The following is a 26,306-nucleotide window of genomic DNA, read 5'->3' as shown; positions in this document are numbered from 1 at the left end:
ATGTTTCCCAAAATTTTGTTCATGTAGTTTTCCTTTGTTGGACACCTATTGGGAGGGTCATCGTTCAATATGTCATCTGTTTTATAATTTTATGTGCTCATTTTTTGACTTCCTCTTTTTCCAGTCATCCCAGTTTTAAAATTCACCTACTTTGAAACATATGAAATTCCTTTATACTTTTTAATAATTTTAGAAATTTTGGTTTTTTCTTTCTTGTACTGGCGATTGAATCCAACACCTTGTGAGGCTAGGCAAGTGCCCTACCACTAACCTACATCCCCAGCCCTTTATTTTGAGACAGAGTCTCACTGAGTTGCCAAGGTTGACCTCAAACTTGATATCCTCTTGCCTCAGCCTCCCAAGTAGCTGAGATTATAGGAATATAACCCTTTATCTAGCCAGAAGTCTTGACATTTTCTAAAGTATATTTTTCCTGTTGTGTATGTCCTAAAATACCATGGCAAATAAACTCTTGACCTCTGTAGTGCTTCATTTGCACAATGCTTTTTAATTCCTATTTATTTTTGTGAGGGTGATGGTAAGATTTTTTTGGGGGGCGGGAGCGGTGGTAATAGTGTTGGTGCTGGGATCAAACTCAGGAACTCTGAGCTACATCCTCAGCCTTTTTACTAGTTTTTGATTAAAGATAAGCAGCTAAATTGCTGCAGCTGGCCTGAAATTTGTGATTTCCCTGCCTAAGAATGTCTGGGATTATGGGCATGTACCACTCTGGCTGACCCAGAAATATTCTTTTTCTTTTCTCTTTTATTTGTTTATTATTCTAATTTGTTATATATGACAGCAGGATGCATTACAATTCATATGACATATATAGAGCACAATTTTTCATTATCTGTTGGGTGTTCTCCCTTCTTGGAGAACATCTTGGAATCCCTTACCCCTCCTGCTCCTCTCCAAAGGGCGCCAAGCCAAGAATGCCAAATTCAAAGGTTTCCTCCACCAATCCCCGCAGGACACAATGTCCGCTTGCTGAGTCACCCTACCAGTAAGCACCCACCATGTCCCCTGTGCAACCCTTCTTTAGCCGAAGCTTGTAAGCACATGTTCCTCTCTCTCTTTCTGCCCCCCTCCTCTCTGCTCTCTACTTCTCCTTTGGGCAGCCCCCCAGTAAAATCTCTTGGTTGAATCTCTGTCTTGGGTGAGTCACTTGCCTTTCAATATCTTTGGTTGTACACAAAGTAGAGTCACACCATTTGTTTCTTCATACATGTACTCAGGGTATGATGTCCATCTCATTCCACCATTTTTTTTTACCCCCGTATCCCCTCTGTTTCCCTCCCACACCTTTGCCCTATCTAGAGTTCATCTAATCCTCCCATGCTCTCCCTCCTAACCCCTCCTTATATCAGAGAAAATATTCAACATTTGGTTTTTGGGATTGGCTAACTTCACTTAGCATTATATTCTCCATATTCATCTATTTACCTGCAAATGCCATGATTTTATTCTCTTTTATTGCTGAGTAATATTCCATTGTGGATATATACCACATTTTCTTTATCCATTCATCTACTGAAAAGCATCTACGTTGGTTCCACAGTTTAGCTATTGTGACTTGTACTGTGGCTATGTCCCTGTAGTATGCTGAATTTTTAAGACCTTTGGGTATAGACTGAGGAGTGGGATAGCTGGGTCAAATGGTGGTTCCATTCTCAGTTTTCCAAGGAATCTTCATACTGCTTTACATATCGGCCACACCAATTTGCAGTCCCACCAGCAGTTATGAGTGTGCCTTTTTTCCCACATCCTCACCAACACTTATTGTTTTTGTATTTTTAATAGTTGCTGATTTGAATCATGCATGGGCTACCCTATAGTAGAACTTTGTCTCCACAGTAGAGGGACAAATGAGAGATGACGGAATTAGTCCCAATGAAAAAATCAGGATTTTTTTTTTCTATTAACAGACTATTTTTTAGAAAAGTTTTACAGAAAAGATGAGCAGATGGAACAGTTTCATCTGCTCATGTTGCCCTTCTTCATACAGTTTCCCCTATTATTGACACCTTGTATGGCCCTTTCATTACTCTATGATACATTTGTTATTAATGAATCAGTGTCGATGCATTATTACTAACTAAAATCCATACTTTCTTTAGGTGTCTTTAGTTTTTACATAATATGTTTTTGTCACTCCATGTTGTCATCCAGAATACATTACATTCAGATGTCATGTCTCCTTAGGTTCCTCTTTGTGACAGTTTCTCAGACTTTCCTTGTTTTTGATGACCTTGGAAGTTTTTTTTTTTTTTTTTTTTTTTTTTACCTTGGAAGTTTTAAGGAGTGCTGCCAAAGCAATTTGTAGGCTGCCCCTCTTTTGGAATTTGATGTTTTTCTCATGTTGGACTGGGGTTATGGGTTTAGAGGTGGAAAATCAGAGGTAAAGGACCATTGTCTATCCCCGCCCCCCCACCACCACAGTATTGGGTATTGAATCCAGTGTGCCTTACCACTGAGCTACATTCCAAGCCATTTTTTTTTTCAATTTATTTTTTGAGACAGGATCTCTCTAACTTACCAAGGCTGGTGTCAAACTTGTGAATCCTCCTGCCTCAGCCTCCCCAGTCAGTAGACTGTAGGCATGCGCCACTATGCCCTGCTACAGTACTATTTGCATCACCTTGAGTTAAGGGTAATGCATACCGTCATCATGATTTATCGCTGTTGCTGTTGACCTTGCTTACCTGGCTGAGGTAGTGTTTGTCCACTTGTGCCATTGTAAAGTTACTCTTTTCCTCCCATTCTATACTGTGCTCTTTGGAAAGAAGTCAGTGCCTAAGTATATACTTAAGGAGTGGGGGATAATGCTTCTCCTTCAAAGTGAAGTGTCTGCATTATTTGAATTTCTTCTGCATTGGAGATTCATCTCTTCTGTTTAACTTGTTCAGTCGTTTATTTATATCAGTATGCACTGATGGATATTTACCTTATACTTTGAATTATAATTCAATATTTATCTTCTTGTTCAAATTTTTCAAAGCTTTGGCCATGGTATTTTTAATCTTTTATATTTGATTTTTAATAGTTCCTTGTGAAACTGATTTGAGGCTAAGCAAAAATGAATCACGCCTGTTGAGAATCAGTGTTTCTCACATAAGAAAGGAATAAAACACTTTTTCCCATTTAATAAAACTTGTTTATCACCTGTGCTTATCCAAAACACATCTGAAGAGATAAAAATCTAGCCAGCTGTGGTAGTGTATGCCTGTTATCCCATGGCTCAGGAGACTGAGGCAGAAGGATCCCAAGTTTGAAACCAACCTCAGTAACTTAGAAAGGCCCTAAGCAACTTAGCAAGATCCTGTTTCAAAAAATAGGACTGGGGAGTGGGGATGTAGCTCAGTGGTAAAACATCCCTGGGGCTCAATCCCCAGTACCAAAAATGAATGAATAAGTATGATATAAATACATATTGTGTGCATGTATATATTTTTTATTATACCAGGGATTGAACTCAGGGGCTCTTAACCACTGAGGCACATCCCCAGCTCTTTTATATAAATATATATACACATATATGTGTGTGTGTGTGTGTGTGTATCCTCTTTTTTTTTTTTTTGGTGGTCTCAGTGAATTGCTTAGTGCCTCACTGAGTTGCTGAGACTGGCTTTGAACTCACAAATCTTTTACCTCAGCTTCCCCAGACACTGGGATTACAGGCATGTGCCACCACACTCAGCTATGTATTTTATTTTATGTATAAAGGCATTTTATTTTGTATAAAAATCTATCCAGATTTTAGCAGTGGATTACCATTTTTTTGGAGGGGGAGAGGTACCCAGGATTGAACTCAGGGGCACTCAGTCACTGGGCCACATCCCCAGCCCTATTTTCTGTTTTTAAAATTTAGAGATAGAGTCTCACTGAGTTGCTTTGTGCCTTGCCGTTGCTGAGACTGGCTTTGAACTCTGAATCTTCCTGTCTCAGAACTGTACCAATTAAACTGTCCCTTTTATTGCCTCATCAAGTGCATTCTTAAGTGAAACTGCTTGTTTTGTTTTTTAATTGACAGTGAATGGCCGTGAAGAATATGACTACTGGGAAAGTTTGCTTTGACTTTTGCCAAGGCACCATTGTTTCTGCATCATCACAATAAATGTTAGCATAGTAAAAAGGCAGATGTGTTAATCTTATTATTATAAGAAAATAAATTTTTTAAGATCGGTTTGACTTTACAGTTCATCTGAAAGAATCTTTGGGTTTCCCAGCAGTTCATAGAACATGAGAACTGCAGATGTAGTTGTTCAAACCAGAATTCTAGGAACCAACACAGTCACTCCTTTATTCTATTTTCTGGGCTCCATAATCACGGTTAACATTTCTTGAGTAAGGCAGTGTGCTATACTGAGCCCTGAGCATTAACTGCTTTAGGTCCTTTCCCAGTGCTGTGAGACAGGAGCTGTTACTGTCATCCTGTTTTATGGATGAGGGAGCTAAGGCACAGAGGTAGTTTGTCCAGGATCCATGGTGGAGTCCGACTCTAGTGCCCCTCCAGTTGTCACTAAGTCATTTTTCTGTTTCCAAGTTATTTCCAGATTAAACTTCTACTCTCTCTGCCTTTCTCATTGGCTTTCCAGATAGGTGTTGCCCCTTCCATTCGGCTTTCCAAACACAGATCTGCCCATCCTGCCACCCTGGTTAAAACCCATCTGTGGGTCACCTCTGGCTAAAAGTCAAAGCCTCTAGGACACAAGACCTCTGGCACTGGGGAAAGCAGTCTGGCCACATGCTGTTCTCCACACCCTCTACCTTTCTCACCTTTGGACTTCAGCACGCACCCCTCATCCTTCCCACCTCCACTGCCTCCCTCAGCTAATCCCCATTTATCCATTAATTCCCTAACACATACCCTCTCCTCTAGAAAGCTGTGCAGCTTGCCCTAAAATGGGGACTTATCCTGTACAGTCCTCCCTCCTGGACTGCCCTGGCCTGGTTGTGAGAAGCTGCTGGGGGGAGGGACTGTCTTTTTTATTGCAGGCCTTGGGGGCTAGCTGACCCCACCCCGCTTGTGGGGTAGGAGAGGGGCAGCAGAGGTGTGCACACTGGGGTTGGCCGTCCTAACCAGATTCCAGCTAGCACCTTAGAGGGCTCATCAGGTCTTTCTCTGTAGGAGCAGAGAGGCTCTTGGCCTCTTGGGACTCCAAAAGGATAGCGTCGGGAAGTGGTCTGGCTTTGCAGAGCTGCCTGTGGCCACAGCACCAGAAGGAAGTCCCTGGAGAAGGAAGCCTGGTGGAGCTAGAGCACACCTTATGGCGGGTCCAACTCCCTCCATAGTAAAGAGGAGTAGAGGAAACCAGGGCAGCATTAGAAATCCACGCGCTCTGGGTGGAAGTTGATGCAGGCAGAAGGGTGAGAGTGCTCTGGGCAGTCCTCTCATTTACCATAGGGGACACTGGCAGTTAGCAAGGGGAATCACTGCTATCCATCCAGTTTACATCCCATAGGGTGGGGACAGAATAAATGTGCAGCAGTTTATTCTTAAGCACTACAGAAAAGACAAAATAAGGTGCTGTGGTTGAGGAGAGCCGGGTGACATTCATTACTTCAGCAAATGTTGGGGACACAGTAGTAAAGTGAACAAAAATATCTGACCCCCTGGAGCTTCATTCCAGTTGTGGGGGAGGGTCATAGAATGACAGACCCTGCAGATGGCCATAAGAACCAAGAAGGAAAAGAACAGCAGGGTGAGGGATGTGACGGGAGGAGCAGGACGTTCAGGGAAGCCTTCTGGAGTGAGAATCTTGAGGTGGGAATGAGCCATGCAGATAAGGAAGAATGCTGCAGGCAGGGGCTAGGCAAGCCCAGGCGCCCTGGCATGTTTAGTGACCAGGAGGTCTGTAGGCTGGAATGTCCGAGGGAGAAGAGCTGCAGGGGGTGGGGATGTTTCACAAGGTTCCAGCCAGCTGCGGTGTGGAAAGAGCCCAACTGGGGTGAGCCAGGAGACCTGACAGCAGTGGGGGCCAGGACAGTGCCATTCTGAATGTGTGTCAGGGGTACAGGTGGAAGGAAGACGGTGCTGATGGAACAGATGCTGGCAACAAAGGGGCCAGTCAAGGGCCAGCAGCAGGATGAATGGTTGTCACGGGGAGGAGGAGCCATAGAGCAGGAAGAAATCAAGAGTGGGTCTGGGGCAGGTTAAATGTTAAAACTCCTCCTCTGTTATATTATGAAAAATTTTAAACGCTAAGCCACGTTGAAAGGATTTTGTAGTAAGCACCCACATACCTACCACCTAAATTCCACCATTTATCTAAAGATACTTCCTTTATCTCTTCTCTCCCCAGCTATTGTTTCATCTTATATTTTTGGTCCCTTAAAAAAAAATGGAGAAATCAGTACACTTCCCCCTAAATATTCTAGCATGCATACTATTAACAGTTCAATATTTGTGTAGTTTTTCTTTGGGGAGGCCAAACTTATTTTCAGTGAAAATATAATTCTTTTTTTTTTTTGAAGTGCTATGGATTGTTCCAAGCATCTAGGTAAGCATTCTATTACTGAGCTTTATCCTCCAACCTGAAAAGTATAAATCATAGTATATATGCCTTTTTTTCTGAGACAGGGTCTAAGTTGCCCAGGCGGGCCTCAAACACACAATCCTCCTGCCTCAGCCTCTCAAGTAGGTGTGAGCCGCTTCACACAGCTGTGTGTGTGTGTGTGTGTGTGTGTGTGTGTGTGTGTGTGTGTGTGTATATTAGGGATTGAACCCAGGTTTTTTTTGTGTGTGTGTGTGTGTGTGTGTGTTTTATCACTAAGCCACATCCCCAGCGCTTTTTATTTTTAATTTTGAGACAGGGTCTTGTTAAATTACTGAGGCTGGCCTGGAACTTATAATAATCTTCCTGCCTCAGCCTCCTAAACTGCTGGTATTATAGCAGCTGTGCCACTGTGCCCACTGGATATACTCTTTTTTTTTTTTTTTGTACAGGGATTGAACTCAGGGGCACTCCACCACTGAGCCACATCCCCAGCCTTGTTTTGTATTTTATTTAGAGACAGGGTCTCACTGAGTTGCTTAGTGCCTCACTTTTACTGAGGCTGCCTTTGAACTCATGATCCTCCTGCCTCAGCCTCCCGAGCTGCTAGGTTTACAGGCATATGTCACCGTACCCAACTGGATATACTCTTAATACACTTGTGTAACCCAAATTCCTCTTGATGATAGAACATTACTATCACCCCCAGAAAGTCTCCTTTTTCATTTTTACCTCCCTAAAGGCAATCACTGTTCGATTTTTTTCTACTACAGATGGTGCAACCTATACTGAACTTTATAGATATGGAACATATATACTACTTTATGCAAAACTTGGCACAGTGTTTGAGTTTCATGTGTTGCTCGTTTTTTATACCTTGTTCCTTTTCATTGCTGGGTGGTGTAGTGTATATATGTGCTATGCTTATTTTTTTAGTTTTTAGTTATGATTAAAGGCGCCATGAACATTCTTTTTTTTATTGGTTGTTCACAACATTACAAAGCTCTTGACTTATCATATTTCATACATTAGATTCAAGTGGGTTATGAACTCCCATTTTTACCCCAAATACAGATTGCAGAATCACATCGGTTACACATCCACATTTTTACATAATGCCCTATTAGTAACTGTTTATTCTGCTACCTTTCCTATCCCTTACTATCCCCCCTCCCCTCCCCTCCCATCTTCTCTCTCTACCCCATCTACTGTAATTCATTTCTCTCCTTGTTTTTTTTTCCCATTCCCCTCACAACCTCTTATGTGTAATTTTGTATAACAATGAGGGTCTCCTTCCATTTCCATGCAATTTCCCTTTTCTCTCCCTTTCCCTCCCACCTCATGTCTCTGTTTAATGTTAATCTTTTCCTCCTGCTTTTCCTCCCTGCTCTGTTCTTAGTTGCTCTCATTATATCAAAGAAGACATTTGGCATTTGTTTTTTAGGGATTGGCTAGCTTCACTTAGCATAATCTGCTCTAATGCCATCCATTTCCCTGCAAATTCCATGATTTTGTCATTTTTTAGTGCAGAGTAATACTCCATTGTGTATAAATGCCACATTTGTTTTTATCCATTCATCTATTGAAGGGCATCTGGGTTGGTTCCACAGTCTAGCTATTGTGAATTGTGCTGCTATGAACATCGATGTGGCTGTATCCCTGTAGTACACTCTTTTAAGGTCTTCAGGGAATAGTCTGAGAAGGGCAATAGCTGGGTCAAATGGTGGTTCCATTCCCAGCTTTCCCAGGAATCTCCATACTGCTTTCCAAATTGGACGCACCAATTTGCAGTGCCGTGAACTTTCTTGAATGACTAAAAAGAAATCATTCTGCAGACATACATATTCATTTCTCTAATACCTGAGAGTAGAATTTCAGGTTCATAGGGTAGGTATATGTCTTAGTTTTATTTAGAACAAAACAAAAACTGTTGGACCTTTCTCTAAGGTCCAGCAATGAAAGAAAATAAAAACTTTGTGGTATGGCCATATTATGAGATACAGTGTGATAATTAAAATGAAGTAGAACCAGACGTATCAACAGCAATCAATTTCTAAAAGGATGTTTGGCCAAAAAAAAAACAAAAATCAAATTGTGGATCAAAACATTCTATATGATACAGTTTTTATGAAGTTTGAAAGCATGGGAAACAAATATTACAAATACTCATGGATACATGCTTATGAAGTAATTACAGAAGAGCATGTTTGCAAAAGTAGCCATTAATTTAGGATAGTGGAATCTCCAGAGAGGTTTGCAATAGGCTTCAACTATATCCCCCCAGATTATATTTTTTTGAAAACATCAAAAGCTGGTATGGTAAAATGTTAAGATCTGATAAAGCTAAGAGATGATACATGTTTCATCACAGATGAAATTTCTGCATTTTCTGTTTCTGGTGGCTGGTCCCAGGGACCTCCTCCTGAACTGTCTATTACTTCATCTCTGCTGCTGAAGGTAATTGAGGTGGGGCATCTCATTGTCATCTCCTTGTGGTCTCTCCCTCCTGCCTGGCTGTCATGGCCACCCCTGCTGGGAACAGCTCCTTGGAGGCTGCAGTGGGGGAGTGTCCTGGGACCAAGAGCACCTCTGACCTGCTCCCGGTCTGCAGCCTTGAGGCCACCTCCGGGCCTTCCTTCCCTTGCAGTTCCTGAGTGGAGCTCTGTCTTGTGGACCAAGCACTCCCTCCAGTCCCAGTTCCAAACCTTACCGGAAATTGAACCATATTTTAAAGATATTTGTTCTGTTCCATTGTTTTGCTTTTTTTCTTCAGGGACTTTACATTTGTGTGATGTCATTTATCATCTTCTCTAGCACTTCCTCCCTCATTTAAAATTTTTTTTTCTCCATTATTTTCTTCACTTTTCTTATTCCTGTTCTCTATGTCTCTCACAGTGGCTCTGACAGTGGTATAAAGCTTTCTCCCTTGGGTTTCTTGTGATGTGATGTTCATTTCTGAACATTTTTGTCTATTTCCCCATTTCTTTTCTAAGACTCCCAGTTTCATGCCTGTCACCTTGTGTGGCCTTGACCTCCCTTCCTGAGGTTGTTTCTGCTTGGTCATTTCCTGCATGGTTGCCATTGCCTCCTTACATTTTTTTTTTTTTTTAAAAACTCACAATAGAATTTTGGATTAAAATTGTCTTGTGCTTGGTGGCAACATTTTCCTGGTGATTTTTTTTTTTTCTTTTTTCAGGGAAGGGTCACTACTCCTTTTCAGTTGCCCCCCCCCGCCCCCCACAGTACCTTTTAAGGACATTTTTATTATGATGCCTGTGGGTGGATGTTGAGTTACAACTTTTATCATTTGATTTTGGATGAGTTGGGTTTTTCTAAATCCACAGTTAGCAGGAGAGTCTTCTGATGGGGAAGGAGAAGTAGCCTTCCTGGATCCTCAGGCAACAGCTCCTTCCTCCATTGTCCTAATGGTGTGTACTCCCTTTATGTGGCACCCCAGTGTAACCAGGCCTCCTCTCACTTCCGGAACCCGTCACTGGTGGGCTTCTCTCCAGTTGGCAGTGGTACTCCCCTCGGCTGCCCTGTGAGTCTTCCCGACACTCGCCTGATTGCTTGCTTCTTCTCCTGGTATCTGACTTCTTCTTGGTCCTCCTCACAGCAGTCAGTTCCCATCCAGGGCGAGTCCTGTCCCCCTTGGGATGCTGGGAACTGCCACCTCCTGGATTTCCATGCCGCTTGTGGTAGTCCCTTTGGTTTACTTGCTGGGAATGATGCTACATGCAGTATGAAATAAGTGAACTTTCTCACTTCCTTGTTTCATTGGAGACGCAGTTTGTAGTCATCTCAGATCCTTCGTTCATGTTGTCCTGTGCTCCCTTGGGTTTTTCTCTGTGCTCTTGGCTCCATCCACTTTCCAGCCAAATGGATGGACTGGCCATCCCAGGCGCTCATCCGGCACCTTCCTTCCTCATTGTTCCTGCCGCTTTCCGTGCTGCAGTGCCCACTTTGGGGCTTTTTATGACAGCTTTTGTGTTAGTGACCCAGCCCACATTTCTTTCCTCCCCTTCTCTGGGATCAGGATCTAACACCACTACCCTCATGGGGCCAGGTGCATGAGCCCCGATTTTAAATCATGATTCCCTTCCCGTGGCAACAGTGATTGTTTCAAGTCTAGATACGTGTCCACGTGGCGCTGGCCTCCTTCCCTGAACCTTCCCTCCACTGCACAGAATCTAACCACAGGAAGTCTGACCAGCAGGAATGACTTTACCAGGCTTCTAGGGAAGAGAGATTCCATTGTGTGGCCCCGCACATCACTCTTTGAATCAGAACCAGACAGGAAGATCACAAACTTAAACTTTAGAAATGTGATGAAACATGTTTGTTTTTTTTGGTCCTGGGGATTGAACCCAGGGGTGCTTAACCACTGAGTTACATCCTTGGTCCTTTTTATTTCTTTTATTTTGAAACAGGGTCTAAGTTGCTGAGGCTGGCCTTGAACTTGCTATCCTTCTGTCTCAGTGTCCCACGTCTCTGGGATTACAAACATGTGCCACCACACCAGGCCCATTTTTAAATTTTGAGACAGGGTCTTACTAAGTTACTTAGGGCCTCACCATTTTGCTGAGGCTTCCCTCAAACTAGTGATCCTCCTGCCTCATCCACCTGAGTTGCTGGGATTATAGGAATGGGTCACCATACTCAGCAAAACACTGTTCTCGAACCACCAAATAGACAAAAGAAATTAAAGGTATTTTGTGCAAGAAAATGAGCATTCACTCATACATTGCTATTGTGAATGCTGTCTCTCTATTGAAATAAAAATACAGATATTACACTTAGTAATGTTGCTTTTTTTAAAAAAAAATATTTGTTTCAGTTGTAGGTGGACACAATAACCTTTATTTTATTTTTATGTGGTGCAAGGATTGAACCTAGTGCCTCACATGTGCTAGGCAAGCACTCTACCACTGAGCCACAACTCCAGCCCAGTAATGTTGCTTTTGTTCATTTATCAAGGTGCCCATTTGTGAAGATATGTATTCAAGACAGTTTATTTGTAATAGCAATTTGTATTTTATTTTAGGATGTGTAAAACAAATTATGGTTCATCTGTAGATATCATGAATATCTAGAATATATCATGCAGTTATTTTCTTGGGAAAAATTAGTAAGATGACCTTGGGTGCTTGAAGAGCTTTCTATGATATAGTCACAACTGATAAAGTGCAGAGTGATCGTTTCTTTTTTTTTTTTTTTTGCAGAGGATTAATGATCTTCAGGGGAAAAAGAAATAAAGATCTGTGTTTTACATGATTGAGTCTGGAGAAAGAAATGTCAGGACACCATCTCAGCTGTTAAAATTTGTTAGCTTGGGGTTAGAGTTGGGCTGGAGAAGAAGCATGGAGACATCTACACTGTTCTACAAACATGAGTTGTATTATGATTTTTTTTAACAAAGTGAAAATTTTTGAGAGAATGGCTTTGACTAAGATGGATGGTTATAATCTAGTTTCTGACCCTTAAGACTTGTGAGAGGTTTGGCAGATTGCTTCACCTTAGTCCTCTTCTGTAGAATATCCCCCTCCCATGTCTGATTAAAGGATAGAAAACATGAAGCCCATTGTAATCCTTCTATAAATGTTGGCTTCTTTTTTCTGCTACCCAAGTAATTTGCTGTTGAATATTAACACAAAAGCACATTGGCTGTGCCACTGGTGAGTGTTCTCCTGATGTTCTTATCTTGGCCTGGGCCTACCAAAGAGCTGGATTAGTGTCTGTCTGGGGAAAAAAAAAAAAATACCAGGAGGTAATCCCTCCCCTACCCCCAAATCCTTTTAGAGATAAAATAAGAATAATTTACTGTGGTGCCTTGGCCTCTAGGGGTTGTTTACCTGCTACTAAGCCAGCTGAGAGGTGGGAGGGAAGGAAGAGGGCTCTGAATAGCTGACCCAGCTGTCTGCATTTGGGCTGTTGCCCGATGATCTACTGGCGTTTTAGACCACCTAAAGAACCTTCTCCAGCCTCTGCACAGTGGGGAGGATGTGAGGATAGGCACCCAGAGAGCAGCCAGAAGTGACAGCCTGGCTCAGCCCAGGGCTGCACAGAAGACTCAAATAAACTCAGGAGCCTGGGTGGTTCACAGGGAAGAGCTGTGTTCATCACGACCATGCCACTCATTGCGGGGACACTAATGGATTCTTCATCTGCTTTTGTAAAGGCCCCTGTTTAAAGTGACACCATCTAAAAGTATTACCCCCCCCCATAGGATAGTCTTTCAGTTTTGCTTATTAAAAAGTCTAGTGCTTTTTATACTATGAGGGGAAAAATATATAGTTAGAAATCTGCCTAACCAACTGTGACAGGCGTTAGAAATCGCTGAGAAAGGATCACAATGGAGTGATTTCCCACAAGTGCATTGTTTGTTCTTTGAGTAAAATAGGGTTCACAGTCTGTAGTCCCAAGTCTCTGGAGCCTGATAAGTTTTGAAATTCAGCACTTTTCAGATGTTTTGAAAGGTGGCATGCACGTGGAGATGCTGTTTGTTATATGACAGCCCTGGCAAGGGTAAAGCAACACATCACAATCAAACACGAATATTCCTACAGTGAAATGTCTGGGACACTAGTTAGGACAAATAGTGTAATTTACTTAAATAATAAACTAGTCAATGAAGCAGTGGAATATGTACAGATTGTAAAATATTTTGTGAACCTTTCATTGTATTCAGGGTTAAGTTCAGCATACACAAATCTCAGAACAGAGTTACCTGTGATTCTTGTGCCTCCTAGAGGAGAGGAGAATCTGCCTGTCCTCATCAGAAGCCAGGGTAGATGTCCCATGCCAGCAGGAACAGGGTTAAGGACTTTAAGGACTTTCCCTCGGCCATATGGATCGTTTTTTGGCTTTCCATCTAAGCAGTCTCTAATTATGGAAACTGCCATAACCTCACGTTCACTGATAAAGTGTGCGTAGTGAAGGCCACACTGATCACACATTTTCACTATCATCTAGTGTGTTCCTTTCACCTGTTTTCAATTTCCCCTAATCATCATTATCATCCTCATGATTAACTACATTTAAAACCATTCTGTAGTCTCCCCACTGCAGACATGTGCATAATAGGAGTCTTATTGTCAATGTGGAAACTTCTGTTTTTTTTTCTTTTTTGAACCTTATTTTAGTTGTAGATGGACATAATACCTTTATTTTACTTATTTTTATGTGGTGCTGAGGATCAGACCCAGAGCCTCACATGTGCTAGGCAAGTGCTCTGCAGTTGAGCTACAACCGTAGCCTGGAAACTTCATTTTTTTTCTTATTTTTTTAATGTCAGTTTTACTTATATCTTAGCTGATCAACTTTCAGCATAAGGTAGTCTTCTCATTAGTGATGTGAAATCCTTCAAATTATTTGTCTGTAAATTTGCTTTCAAACATCAGTGTAAGACAGATCATGCCACACTTTAAACTTCTCAGCTGGGTTAATGGTAACTGATGTACCAGGTAAATAACCTCTGAAGGGTCAGGTACCATAGTATGCTATTCTTAACTTTGTCTCTAAAGTTATTGGGGAGGGGAGTAGGGATTCTATATCCTGATATTTTTCCCCTGGGGAGACACTAATTTACCTTCATTAGCCCCAGTCTCACCAGCAGCACAGTCAACATATTTTGAAATAATTAGCTTTACAGGAAAGTTGCAAAGCTAGTAGTTTCCACATACCCCATATGTGTCTTCTACTAATGTTAAACAGCCATGACACGTTTGTTAAAAACTAAAAATTGACAATTATATAACACTACTGAATAAAGCCTATACTTTGCAGAATTTACCAGTTTTCCCATTGTTTTAATCAGACTTTTTTGCTGCTATGACTAAAAGACCCAAGAAGTACAATTATAGAGGAGGAAAAGTTTATTTTGGGGCTCACAATTTCAGAGGTCTCAATCCATGGACAGCTGGCTCTACTCCTCAGGGCTTGGGGTGAGGCAGGACATCATGGTGGAAGAGTGTGGTGGAGGGAAGTGGTTCACATGAGGATCAGAAGGCAGAGAGAGACTCCACTCTGCAGATACAAAATATATACCTCAAAGGCCATGCCTCCAGGGAACCAACTTCTCCAACTACACCCTACCTGTCCTCAGCTACCAATCAGTTAATCCTGTCAGGAGATCAAGTCACTGATTGGGTTAAGGTTCTCATGACCCAATCATTTTCCCTCTAAACCTTCTTGCATTGTCTCACAGATGAGCTTTTGAGGAATACCTCGATCCAAACCATAACACCTACTAATGACCTTTTTCTGTTCTAGGATCCAATCCAGGGTACCCCATTACATTTTGTCACCTTGTCTTATTTCCCTTCCTACTCTTCTCCTTTAGATATAGCACTTATTTTAATTTAGTTGATTGTTAAATTTTATTTAAAATTTTTAGGCCAGGGTACATTGAAGCAATTTTGGGACACATTCTCTTTGGTCAGATAATTCAGCTGCAAAAAGCAAAACAACAAACAAACAAACAAATGAACTGAAAACTAATTTTATTCATGTTATAGGGAAAGTAAATTCCTCTCTTTTAGGACTATTCCTTTAAATCTATATTATTTCCAGCTTAACCTGAAAAATGTCACCCTACTAGATGTACCAGTGTAATTATTTGAATAAAAGCCTTTTTTGGAGTGGGGAGGTATCAGGGATGGAACCCAGGTTCACTTAAACACAGAGCTGCATCCCCAGTCCTTTTTTAACTTTTATTTTGAGACACAATCTTGCTAAGTTGCTTAGGCCCTTGCTAAGGTGCTGAGGCTGACTTTGAACTTGTGATCCTCCTGCCTTAGCTTCCTGAGTTGCTAAGGGAAGGGGGATTTTAAAAGGGGCTACTGGGGGATTATGGAATTAAGCTGACAAAGGGCCAGTTCTGCACCCTGATTGTATATGGTCTGCTTTTGGTGTTGACTTCCAGAAGGAAGTCCCCACCATCGAGGCTGTTTACTACATTGTCACTGGAGTCCCAAGCCACCTGGATCAGTTTCCTTACATATATTCCTGGCTCCAGATTGCCCAGATTCTGCCCCCATGGGTGTGATTCTGTGTTAACTCCAAGGGCCAGTGTTGACCAGAAACACAACCACTTCAAAGCCTGCCAAACCCATCCATTCAGGGGCCCCAAAGAGGAGCCACTGCTCCCTCCATCCTACATACCCAATGCTCTACCTGGGCCCCCAGTCAACCAGCCTTGCTGCCTGATACCCCCTACCATGTGTCTTGCTGGCTGCATCCCCACCTCCACCCTAGTCTAGAAGATCCTAGTCTAGAACCTGTAAGGAGATGACTCAGATCCATCCAGTAGACACAAACTCTACAGCTGCCCTTGCTCATGACTCATGGCCCCTACAGGTCAATGCAGATAGCACCATTCAAGAGGAGTGCTCCATTTTCTACTATCAGCCTTTAGCATTACTGACCTCCCAGACTGGAGCACCATACCCCTCCTTGCTCAGAAAAGCCCCAAGCACGAATAGATCTCTTGGAGTCAATCTTCCAAACCCATCGACTTGAGGAGACTGCCATCAGCTCCTCCTCACCCTCTTCAATACCAAGGAGAGGAGACACGTTTTGAGAGGAGCTGGAAAATGGCTCTGGGAACAGGCCCCAGCACAAGCAGTAGATGATGAAAACTGGGCATGAACAGCAGCCCCAGAGGAGGACCCTGCCTGGGACCACAACTCCAAAGAGGAGCGCGACTAGCTTGAACAATACTGAACTGCCCTCCTTTGAGGGGTCCGGTCAGGTGCAAAGAAGCCCGTCAGCATGTCCCAAACAGCCACAGTACTCCAGAAGCCAGAAAAGCCTCCTTTGGAGTTTTACAAAAAGCTCTGAAGACTTTCAAATTTTTACATCACTTGATTCAGAAGTCCCAGAGAATCAGTGCATGGTCAATGCAGGCTTTGTGGCCCAATCCAGTCCAGATATCAGGAAGAAACTCCAGAAGTTAGATGGGTTTGCAGTTATGAACACTTCTCAGCTGCTTGAGGTGGCTAACAAGCTTTTCATCAACTGGGAACAAGATGCACAGAGAGGGGCAGACAGATATGTGAAACAGAAACTGCCCCTCCTGGAGATAGCACTTGGATGTCTGGACCCAGTCAGGTGGTCCGAACCACCTCGCAAGAACGGGATGCCTGGAAGTTACTCCCGCCCTTGCCCCCCAATGCAGAAGGACCAGTGTATTTACTGCAAGGAACTAGACCATTGGAAAAATGAATGCCTAAACTGTAAAAAGGCTAACTCCCTTCATAAAAACCTACTGCTGTATCAGGAAGGCTGATATCAAGGGGAACCTGGCACCAGCAGTCTTATTGTCCTGGCCAGGATGGACTCTGAATAGGGAGGACTGGCCTCTCTGATCCTTGGCCCCTGGGAGACCATGGTCAAAATGACAGTGGGGGCCACCCAATGACATTCATGTTGACATGGGTGCTAAACATTCTGTGGTCACCCAGCCCATCGCCCCATTCCCTGGATGAAAGATTACCATAATTGAGGCAACTGGCACAAAGACAACTAGACCTTTCTATAAATCCTGCACCTGCAGACTCAGGGTATATTTGGTGTTGCTTAAGTTCCGGTACTTGCCAGACCTCCTGGTTCCCATCTTTGGAAGGGATCATCTCTCAAAACTGGGAGCCCAGATCACCTTCACTCCGGATGGTCCCACCTGTTTGACCCTAGGAAAAGAACCCAGGTCACACTGTGCTGAGATGAATGGAGGTTCTATGCTAAAAACAGGCTACCACTAAAAATCCTAAAAATACTTTCTTCCTACTTCAAGGATTCCTTGTGGTCTGGGTAGAAAACAACCTGCCGGGATTGGCCAAGAATTCACCCCTGATAGTTGTTGAACTGAAAGAGAGAAATACCAGAGTTCTTGGGAGCAGCTGGCTTTTTGTTAGATCTGGATTCCTGGGCATTCAGGGCTGGCTAAGCCACTTTTTGAGGTCACCAAGGGGTTGGAAAATGACCCCCTACAATGGCAAACAGGAATATGCTTTCCAGGAGATTAAGATGCAGTTAACCTTGGCACCAGCTATTAGACTACCCAGCATAACAAGGGCATTCAACCTCTTTGTGGCAGAGTAAAACAGGACTGCCCTTGGGATCCTCACCCAAGAACTTGGTCCCTGGTGGTGGTGGCCAGTGGCTTACTTATCAAAACATTGGACCTGTATCAGTGAGATGGCTCCTATGCCTAAGAGCTCTGGCAACCACTGTGATCTAAGTTCAGGCAGCTAACAGGCTAATGCTTGGGCAGAATATCCATGTAAAAGTTCCCCATGCTATAATTGCCCTGATGGACCGCAAGGGACACCAATGGCTGACCAGTGTCAAGATGGCCCACCATCAAGGGCTGTTAAGTGAGAACCCCCTGCGTAAAATTGGAAACTGTGCACACTCTAAACCTTGCATCCTTCCTGCTAGCTGGTTTGTGGCTTTGGAGAAGGTTGTAAATTGGGCACTGGGACCCCCGTTCACTATTGTGAAGGCCTGATAGTTGGAGTTTATTCCAGTCGGCCTGAATCTGGATCTCACCCTGTTCACAGGTGGGAGTAGTTTCCTACAGGATGGACAAAGGATGACCAGACATAGTAACCTCAGAGAGATGTGTGGTGGAAGCAGGAGTGCTGCCTCAGGGGTGGTAAGCCCTGATCAGAGCTTTAGAGTATGATGCTAACCAGCAAGTCCCCGTTTGCACTGACTAAATATGCCTTTGCCCTTTTGCATGTGCGTGGGGCATCTATAAGGAAAGAGGATCTCTGACAGCAGGAGGTAAAGAAATAAAACACAAAGAAGGAATACTCGGGCTCCTAGGGGCAGTCTGGAAACCAGCATAGGTGGCTGCACTGCCCTGAGCACCAGAAAGGGGCCGACCAGGTGAACAGAGGAAACAGAATGGCCAATTAGGTGGCCAAAGAAGCTACTCAGCATCAGGACATCACCCCTAAGGCATCCTGGCTGCCTTAAGTGTAAGCTTCCCAGACTACCCAGAGTACGCTATTGAAGAACATTAACAGATCACCATAGAAGGAGGACAAAAACTTCTGAGGGATGGTGCCTACTGCCAGACCACTGAGTATTCATCCCACATAGTCTGGGAGGTCAGATGGTTCTTCAACACCAGGAAATGGGTCACCTAGGAAACTAAATTGGATGCTTTGCCTAGCAGGTATTACTACATAGCCAAACTTCTTACTCTAAGCAACCAAGTCAGCCAGAGGTATGTGATTTGTGCCAGAAATAATGCTCACCAGCATCCAGCTCATCCTCCAGGGGTCCGGTTCATTGGGACTTCACCTTGTGAAGACATAGAGGTTGACTTCACTAAGTCAGACCAAGTAGAGGGTACTAATACCTGTTGATCATGCTGTGCACCCACTCAGGATGGGGAGAAGCCTCTTGTAATCAGCTTTTTTCTCTGCTGTGACTAAAAGACCTGACTAGAACAATTGTAGAGGAAGAAAAGTTTACTTAGGGGCTCATGGTTTCATATGTCTCAGTCCATGGAAGGCAGGCTCTATTCCTTGGGGCTTGAGGTGAGGCAGAACATCATGGTGGGAGAGTGGCAGAGGGAAGCAGCTCACATGGTGATCAGAAAGCAGAGAGGGGGCTGGGGCTGGGGCTGGGGCTGGGGCTCAGGCTCAGCAGTAGCGCATTTGCCTGGCATGTATGAGGCACTGGGTTCGATTCTCAGCACCACGTAAAATAAATAAAGGACTATCAACAACTAAAATAAATAAATGAATGAATGAATGAATGAATGAATAAATAAATAAATAAAGGAAAAATTTTAAAAAAGAAAGCAGAGAGAGACTCCACTCATGAGATGCAAAATATATACCCCAAAGGCATGCCCCCAATGACCCACCTCCTCCTGCCACACCCTGGCCACCTTCAGTGAATCCCATTTGGATTAATTCACTGATTAACCTTCATCTCTGATCCTTCTTGTATTGTCTCTCACACATGAACTTTTGGGGGGACATCTCACATTCAAAGTCCATACCCACATGGACTTCTGGACAGAACAGACCCAAGAAGTGACTAAAGCTCTGTTAGAGGAAATCATCCCCAGGAATGGTCTGCCTCTGTCCATCAGGTTGGACAATGGATCTGCCTTCATCACTGAAGTCATCCAGAGCTCACCCAAATATTGGGAATCAAATGGAAGTTGCACGCTGCACAGAGTTCAGGGAAAGTTGAACAGATGAACTGCACCCTAAAGACCACTCTAGCTAAACTATGTCAGGAAACAGGGATTTCATAGGTAGATCTCCTCCCTGTGGCTTTCCTCTGGGTCTGTACACCTGGAAGCACACATATTCCACATTTGAGATCCTGCTTAAAAAAAATAAAAAAATAAAAAAATAAAATAAAAAGAGATCCTGCTTGGATGACCCCCACCTGTAATAAATAACTAAGGGAGGGATTCCCATCAGCTAGGTGAGCTGAGCCTATTCTGGCCGCTCCAGGCTCTAGGAAAAACCCTTTACCAGATTTCTAGAAGTGCCCAGGAGAGGGCTCCCCTCTCACTCAGAAACCAAATACACCCACATCAGCCCAGAGACTCCACACGGACTAAAAACTGGAAGCAGCAGCCACCCAACTCAATCCTCTTCAGTGAGGCTAGAGAAAAAGCTCTTTTTTTTTTTTTCTCAGTAATTGTTTTACTGAAATCTAAGAGGATATATGAACGGCTTAAGTCACAAATGTTGGAAAACCCAACCCAATCAAGCTTAGGCAAAAAGAAGATTTAGCTCATGATTCTCCTAGGGTAGAGCTTGATCAAGGTATTAAATGATGTTACCAAGGTCAAGTCTTATCTTTTCCTCCTTTACTTTTGGTACTTGGCTCTGACAGCCTCCATCCTGTGGAGCAAGATAGTCACTGTAGTTTTGGATAAGGTGTTCCTTACTGATGTCAAGTGGAAATGAGTCTCAGTTTTTATCCCAGAGTCCCAGAAAGAACCTTAGTGCATCTCATGAGCTCTGATTGGGGCACAGCCCTATCCTTGAGCTAGTCCCCTGTGGCTGGGGAAACAATCTGATTGGTCAGGCCCAACTCATATGCTCACAGTCGAACAGGGAATAGTTACTACCAAGTGAAATTAATGTGGAGGGAGTGATTTCCCTACAAGAAAATTAGGATGCTATTGTCAGAAGAAGGGAAACGTTGAGGATTGTCCACAAAACATATTTGCTTCACTTGATGTTTTAGTTCATTACACATGTACTTTTTTTTCTTTCTGGTACAGAGGATTAAACCCAAGGATGCTTAACCACTGAACCACATTACCAGCCCTTTGTAGTTTTAAAAAATATTCACTTTTTTAGTTTTGGGTGGACACAATATTTTATTTTTATGTGTTGCTGAGGATTGAACCCAGTGCCTCATGCATATTGGGGGTGCGCTCTACCACAAAGCCACAACCCCAGCTCCCCCAGCCCTTTATATTTTATATTTTGAGACAGGGTCTGGCTAAGTTGCTGAGGCTGGCCTCCAACTCCTGCCTCAGTCTCCCATGTTGCTGGGATTACAGGTGTGTGACATCATACCCAGCACAGCTGTACTCATTTAATAACATCTGTCAGTGCGATAATCCTGAAATGAGGGAAAAGCAGATTCCACAGGAGCCTACACAGGACCTCCTACCTATAAACCTCAATTGCCTCTATGAAACAAGGTACAGAGGAGGCTAGTGTGGATTAAGGTGATGGTCTCAGAATGTATTCCCTGGACTAGTTGTAACGGAATTACCTGGGAATTTGTTAGAAATACAGATTCTCAGGCCCCGTCCTAGACTTACTGAACTAAAATCTTCTAAGGTGGACCAAGCCCTCTGGGTTACTGTGATGCCCACTGTCTGAGAACCATTGGTGAGGGCTTTGCTGTTCAAAGGGTGGCCCGTGAGCTAGCAGCATGAGCATCACCTGGGAGCTAACTTGTTAGGATTGCAGAGTCTCTCTGGCCCTACACCAGGTCTGCTCGATATGAATCTGCATTTTTTATAAGATCCCTCAGATGGACTGTATGCATATTAAAGTTTGATAAATACTGGATTTTTTTTAAAGATAGAGAATTTTATTTTTTTAATATTTATTTTTTATTTCTCGGCGGACACAACATCTTTGTTGGTATGTGGTGCTGAGGATCGAACCCGGGCCCCACGCACTCCAGGCGAGTGGTGCTACCAGTTGAGCCACATCCCCAGCCCCATGAGCCACATCCCCAGCCCCAAATACTGGATTTAGGAGTGTTGAAGAGAGCAGAAAAGGGGACTAAGATACAGTTGTCTAGTTGCACACAAATGATCTGCCAAACAGTGTCCTCCTGGGCATGCACACCCTCAGTATGTCATGGCCCCCATTCCCACAAAGGTCTGATCTTGCAGACCCTGAAGCAGTTCAAGAGGAGAAATGCATCCTGCCTTCAGATTGCCTGGAAGTTGGAAGTTTGTAGAGCAGGCAGGTCAGAAAGACTCCTCCTTACCTTTCCCCACAATCTTTTCAGCTCAGCTGAGGGCTTCAGAGATAATGATATGTTTTGTGATAGGCTGCAGCTATGGAGTATGGGTCTTCCCTATGGATTCAGTCACATGGAGTTTTTCTTTTTAGGCTTCCTGTTCAAGTATTCTGAATTTTACTGGACAATTCAAACGGGCTGCTTTAATTGCATAGGGAAGGCCCATACTGTCCTAAATGTTTCTGCAAGATTATGTCTCTGTTTATCTGGGAGAAAATACATGAAGAATTCACCAAGCTAATTTTAACAAGGCTAAGAAATAGTTTTGAATTCTATATATATTTTTTAAAACTTTTTTGAGAGAGAGAGAGAATTTTAATATTTATTTTTTAGTTCTCGGCGGACACAACATCTTTGTTTGTATGTGGTGCTGAGGATGGAACCCGGGCCGCATGCACTCCAGGCGAGTGGCGCTACCAGTTGAGCCACATCCCCAGCCCCTCTATATTTTTATTTGATTGTATATTTATCATTTATTTTTATTGATGAATTATAATTGTACCTAACGGTGGGATTCATTGTGCCATATTTGTACATGCACATAATTTGCTCAGTCTCATTCCCCAGTATCTTCCTTTCCCTCTCCCTGATCTGCATGTTCTACTCTACTGATCCCCTGTTGTTATCATTATTTTAATTGGTGCATTACAGTGTGTGTGTGTGTGTGTGTGTGTGTGTGTGTGTGTGTGTAGGATCCATTGTGGTATTCATACATGGATGTAATTTGGTAGATTTTATTCCCCAGTACTTCCCTATACCTTCTCCTCCTCCTGTCTGATCCCCTTCCTTTCTTCATTGGTCTCCCTTCTATTTTCATGAAATTCTGTGCCTCCCTTCACCTTCTCCCTTTTTACTTCTCTCTCTCTCTCTCTCTCTCTCTCTCTCTCTCTCTCTCTCTCTCTCTCTCTCTCTCTTCACACACACACACACACACACACACACACACACACACCTGCATAAGAGTGAAAGCATACTACCCTTGACTTTCTGAGTCTAGCTTCATTCATCTAGCGTGATGTTCTTCAGTTCTATCCATTTACCAGCCAATTACAAATTTCATTCTTCTGTATAGTTGAGAGTAAAACTCTATATTTGTATATATAGACCACATTTTCTTTATCTATTCCTCTGTTGACAGGCACCTAGACTAGTTCCACAACTATTATGAACTGCACTGCTATAAATAGGCACGTGCCTGTATCATTGTAGTATGCTGATTTAAGTTCTTTTTTTTCATTCTTTTAAAATGGACCTTTATTTTATTCATTTATTGATACATCATGCTGGGAATCAAACCCAGTGCCTCACACGTGCTAGGCAAGTGCTCTACCTCTAAGCCACAACCCCAGCCCTGATTTTAGTTCTTTTGGATAAATACCAAGGAGTTGGGTAGCTGGGTCACATGGTGGTTCCATTCCTAAGAACTCTCCATACTTCTTTCCAAAGTGATTGTACTAATTTGCAGTGCACCAACAATGTATAACTGTACCTTTTCCTCCACATCCTTGACAACATTGTTATTTGTATTTTTTATGATTGCCATTTTAACTTGCAGTAAGGTAAAATCTCAGTGCAATTTGTTTTGACACTGAGGATTGAACCCAGGCTGCTGCACCATCGGGCTATATCCCCAGCCCTTTTTATTTTTGACACAGGGTTTTGCTAAGCTGTTTAGGGCCTCACTGAGCTGCTGAGGCTGGCCTTGAACTTGTGAACCTCCTGCCTCCGCCTCCAAAGACACTGGGATTACAGGTGCACACCACTGTCTCCAGCTCAGTTTTCTTTTGATTTGCATTTCTCTGATGGCTAAGGATGTTGAACATATTTTCATGTATTTGTTGACCATTTATATTTCTTCTTTTGAGAAATTAATCTTTTTGAGAAACTATATTAATCCTATATTTGAAGAGGAGCTGGCAAAGATTTTCTCCCATTACAAAGGCTGTCTTCACACTTGTTTCCTTTGCTGTGAAGAAGCTTGCTAATTTGAAGCCATCCCATTTGTTGATTCTTGGTTTTATTTCTTGAACTTTAAGGATTAATCTTGTTAAGGAACTTGGTGCCTGCACCAGTATGTTGGAATGTTGTCTGTGTGTTTTCTGCTAGAAGTTGCAGTGTTTCTGGTCTAATTCCTGTGTCTTTGATCCACTTTGAGTTGATTTTTTTGTGCAGGGTGGGAGATAGGGACTTAATTTCATTCTTCTACATATGGATGTTGTTTTCCCAGCACCATTTGTTAAAAAGGTTAACTTTTCTACAATGTATGTTTGTTGCACTATTACGGTTTAGATATGAAGTGTCCCCCAAAAGCTCACGTGTGAGACGATGCAAGAAGGTTAGAGGTAAAATGACTGGGTTATGACAGTCTTAACTTAATCAGCGCATTAATCCCCTGATGGGGATTACCTTGGTGGTAACTGTAGACAGGTAGGATGCAGCTGGAGGAGGTGCATCATTGGGGGCATTCCTTGGGGTATATATTTTGTCCTTGCTGAGAGGAGAAGTCTCTTTGCTTTCTGGTTGTCCTGTCCTGAGCTGCTTTCCTCCACTGGAGTCTTCTACCGTGATATGCTGCCTCACCTCCATCCCAGAGCAATAGAACTAGCTGACAGTGGAGAGACCTCTGAAACTGAGACCCAAATCAACTTTTTCTCCTCTAAAATTGTTCTTGTCAGGTCTTTAGATCACAGTGGTGAAAAAAGATGACTAAAACAGGCATCTTTGTAAAGGATTTACACCTGTGTCTATCTGGATTTGTCTGGTTTTATGCCAGTACCATATCACTTTTGTTATTAAAGCTCTGTAGTATAGATTAAGGTCAGGTATTGTGATGCCTACAGCATTACTCTTATTGCTCAGTATTGCTTTGGCTATCCTGGGTCTTCTATTCTTTCACATAAATTTTAGGACTTTTTTTTCTAGTTCTGTGAAGAATGTCATCAGTATTGTGATGAAAAGTGCACTGAATCTGTGCATTGCTTTTGGTAATGTGGCCATTTTAACAATACTAATTCTGCCTATCCAAGAACATGGAAAGCCCTTTCCATTTTTTGAAGTATTCAGTTGCTTTCTTTGGTGCTCAGTGATTTGGAGATCTTTCACCTCCTTAAATTTATTTTCAGGTTTATTATTATTTTTTATTCGTTTGGGAATGGAATTGTTTTCTTGATTTCTTTCTCAACAGTATTATTGGAGTATAAGAAAGGTATTGATTTTTGTGTTTATCTTGTATCCTGCTACTTTGCTGAATCTGTCAGCTCTAGAAGTCTTCTGTTGTTTTGGGATCCTCTAAGTACAGAATCGTGTCATCAGCAAACAGATAGGTTGACTTACCCCTTTCCTATTTGTATCTTTTTAATTTCCTTCTCTTGCCCACTTGCTCTGCTAGTTTCAAGTACTACACTGAATAGAAGTGGTGAGAGTGGACATCCTTGCCTTGCTCCTGATTTTAGAGGAAATACCTTTTCCCCATTCAGTATGATGTTGGCTTTGGGTTTGTTGTCTATAGCTATTAAAATATTGAGGTAAGCTCCTTCTATCCCTAGTTCTTTCAGTGTTTTTAACATGAATGGGTGCTAGATTTTGATGAAGGCTTTTTTTTTTTGCATCTATTGAGACGATTATGTGATTTCTCCCCTTAAATCTATTTATGTGACAAATTACATTTATTGATTTGTGTATGCTGAACCAACCTTGAACTCCCAGGATAAATCCAACTTGATCATGGTGTACAATCTTCTTCATTGTGTTTCTGAATGTGGTTTGCTAATGTTTTATGAAGGATTTTTGCACCTATGTTCATCAGAGATATTGGTCTGTAGTTTTATTTCACTTGATGTGTCTTTATCTGGTTTTGGTATCGGGTGGTACTTGCTTCATAGAATGAATTTGGGAGTATTCCCTTCCTTTCTATTTTATAAAATAATTTGAGAAGGAATGACCTTAGTTCTTCTTTAAATGTCTGAGAATCTGTTTGGCCCTGGGCTTTCCTTTATTGGAAGGCTTTTATTACAGCTTCAACCTCATATATTTTTATTTTTAAATATAGGTTGGTGGATGGAAATATAGAGGTTGGGGGATTCACACTCAAATTCCTGTTCACTTAAATGATTACTCATTCATATACTAATTTTACACAAGCTTTTTAAGAAGTATTTAAAGTGCATGTTAAACAGATCTTTTGTACAAGTAAAACTAAACAGCAAGTATTTTAAATTAGTTATACCTACTTTCAAGACTAATGATCATAAAGATTAAATAAAACAATCTGAC

At 42.5% G+C, this 26,306-nt stretch overlaps 1 protein-coding gene across 1 annotated transcript in view; it reads left to right on the top strand.

Annotated features, from left to right (window-relative positions):
* Ints8 (integrator complex subunit 8) overlaps positions 1–12,073 on the top strand; it is an 83,097-nt gene extending 71,024 nt beyond the window's left edge. The window contains exon 27 of the mRNA XM_040293845.2: positions 11,720–12,073. Within this exon, the coding sequence (XP_040149779.1) occupies positions 11,720–11,752 (33 nt within the window). The 3' untranslated portion in view covers positions 11,753–12,073. The remainder of the gene's footprint in view (positions 1–11,719) is intronic.
* Positions 12,074–26,306: the final 14,233 nt, after the last annotated feature.

This window comes from Ictidomys tridecemlineatus, chromosome 7 (assembly GCF_052094955.1).
Source record: "Ictidomys tridecemlineatus isolate mIctTri1 chromosome 7, mIctTri1.hap1, whole genome shotgun sequence".
NCBI classification, from domain to species: domain Eukaryota; kingdom Metazoa; phylum Chordata; class Mammalia; order Rodentia; family Sciuridae; genus Ictidomys; species Ictidomys tridecemlineatus.
Note: the sequence above shows the minus strand (reverse complement) of the source record. Positions and strands in the feature narration are given on the sequence as shown.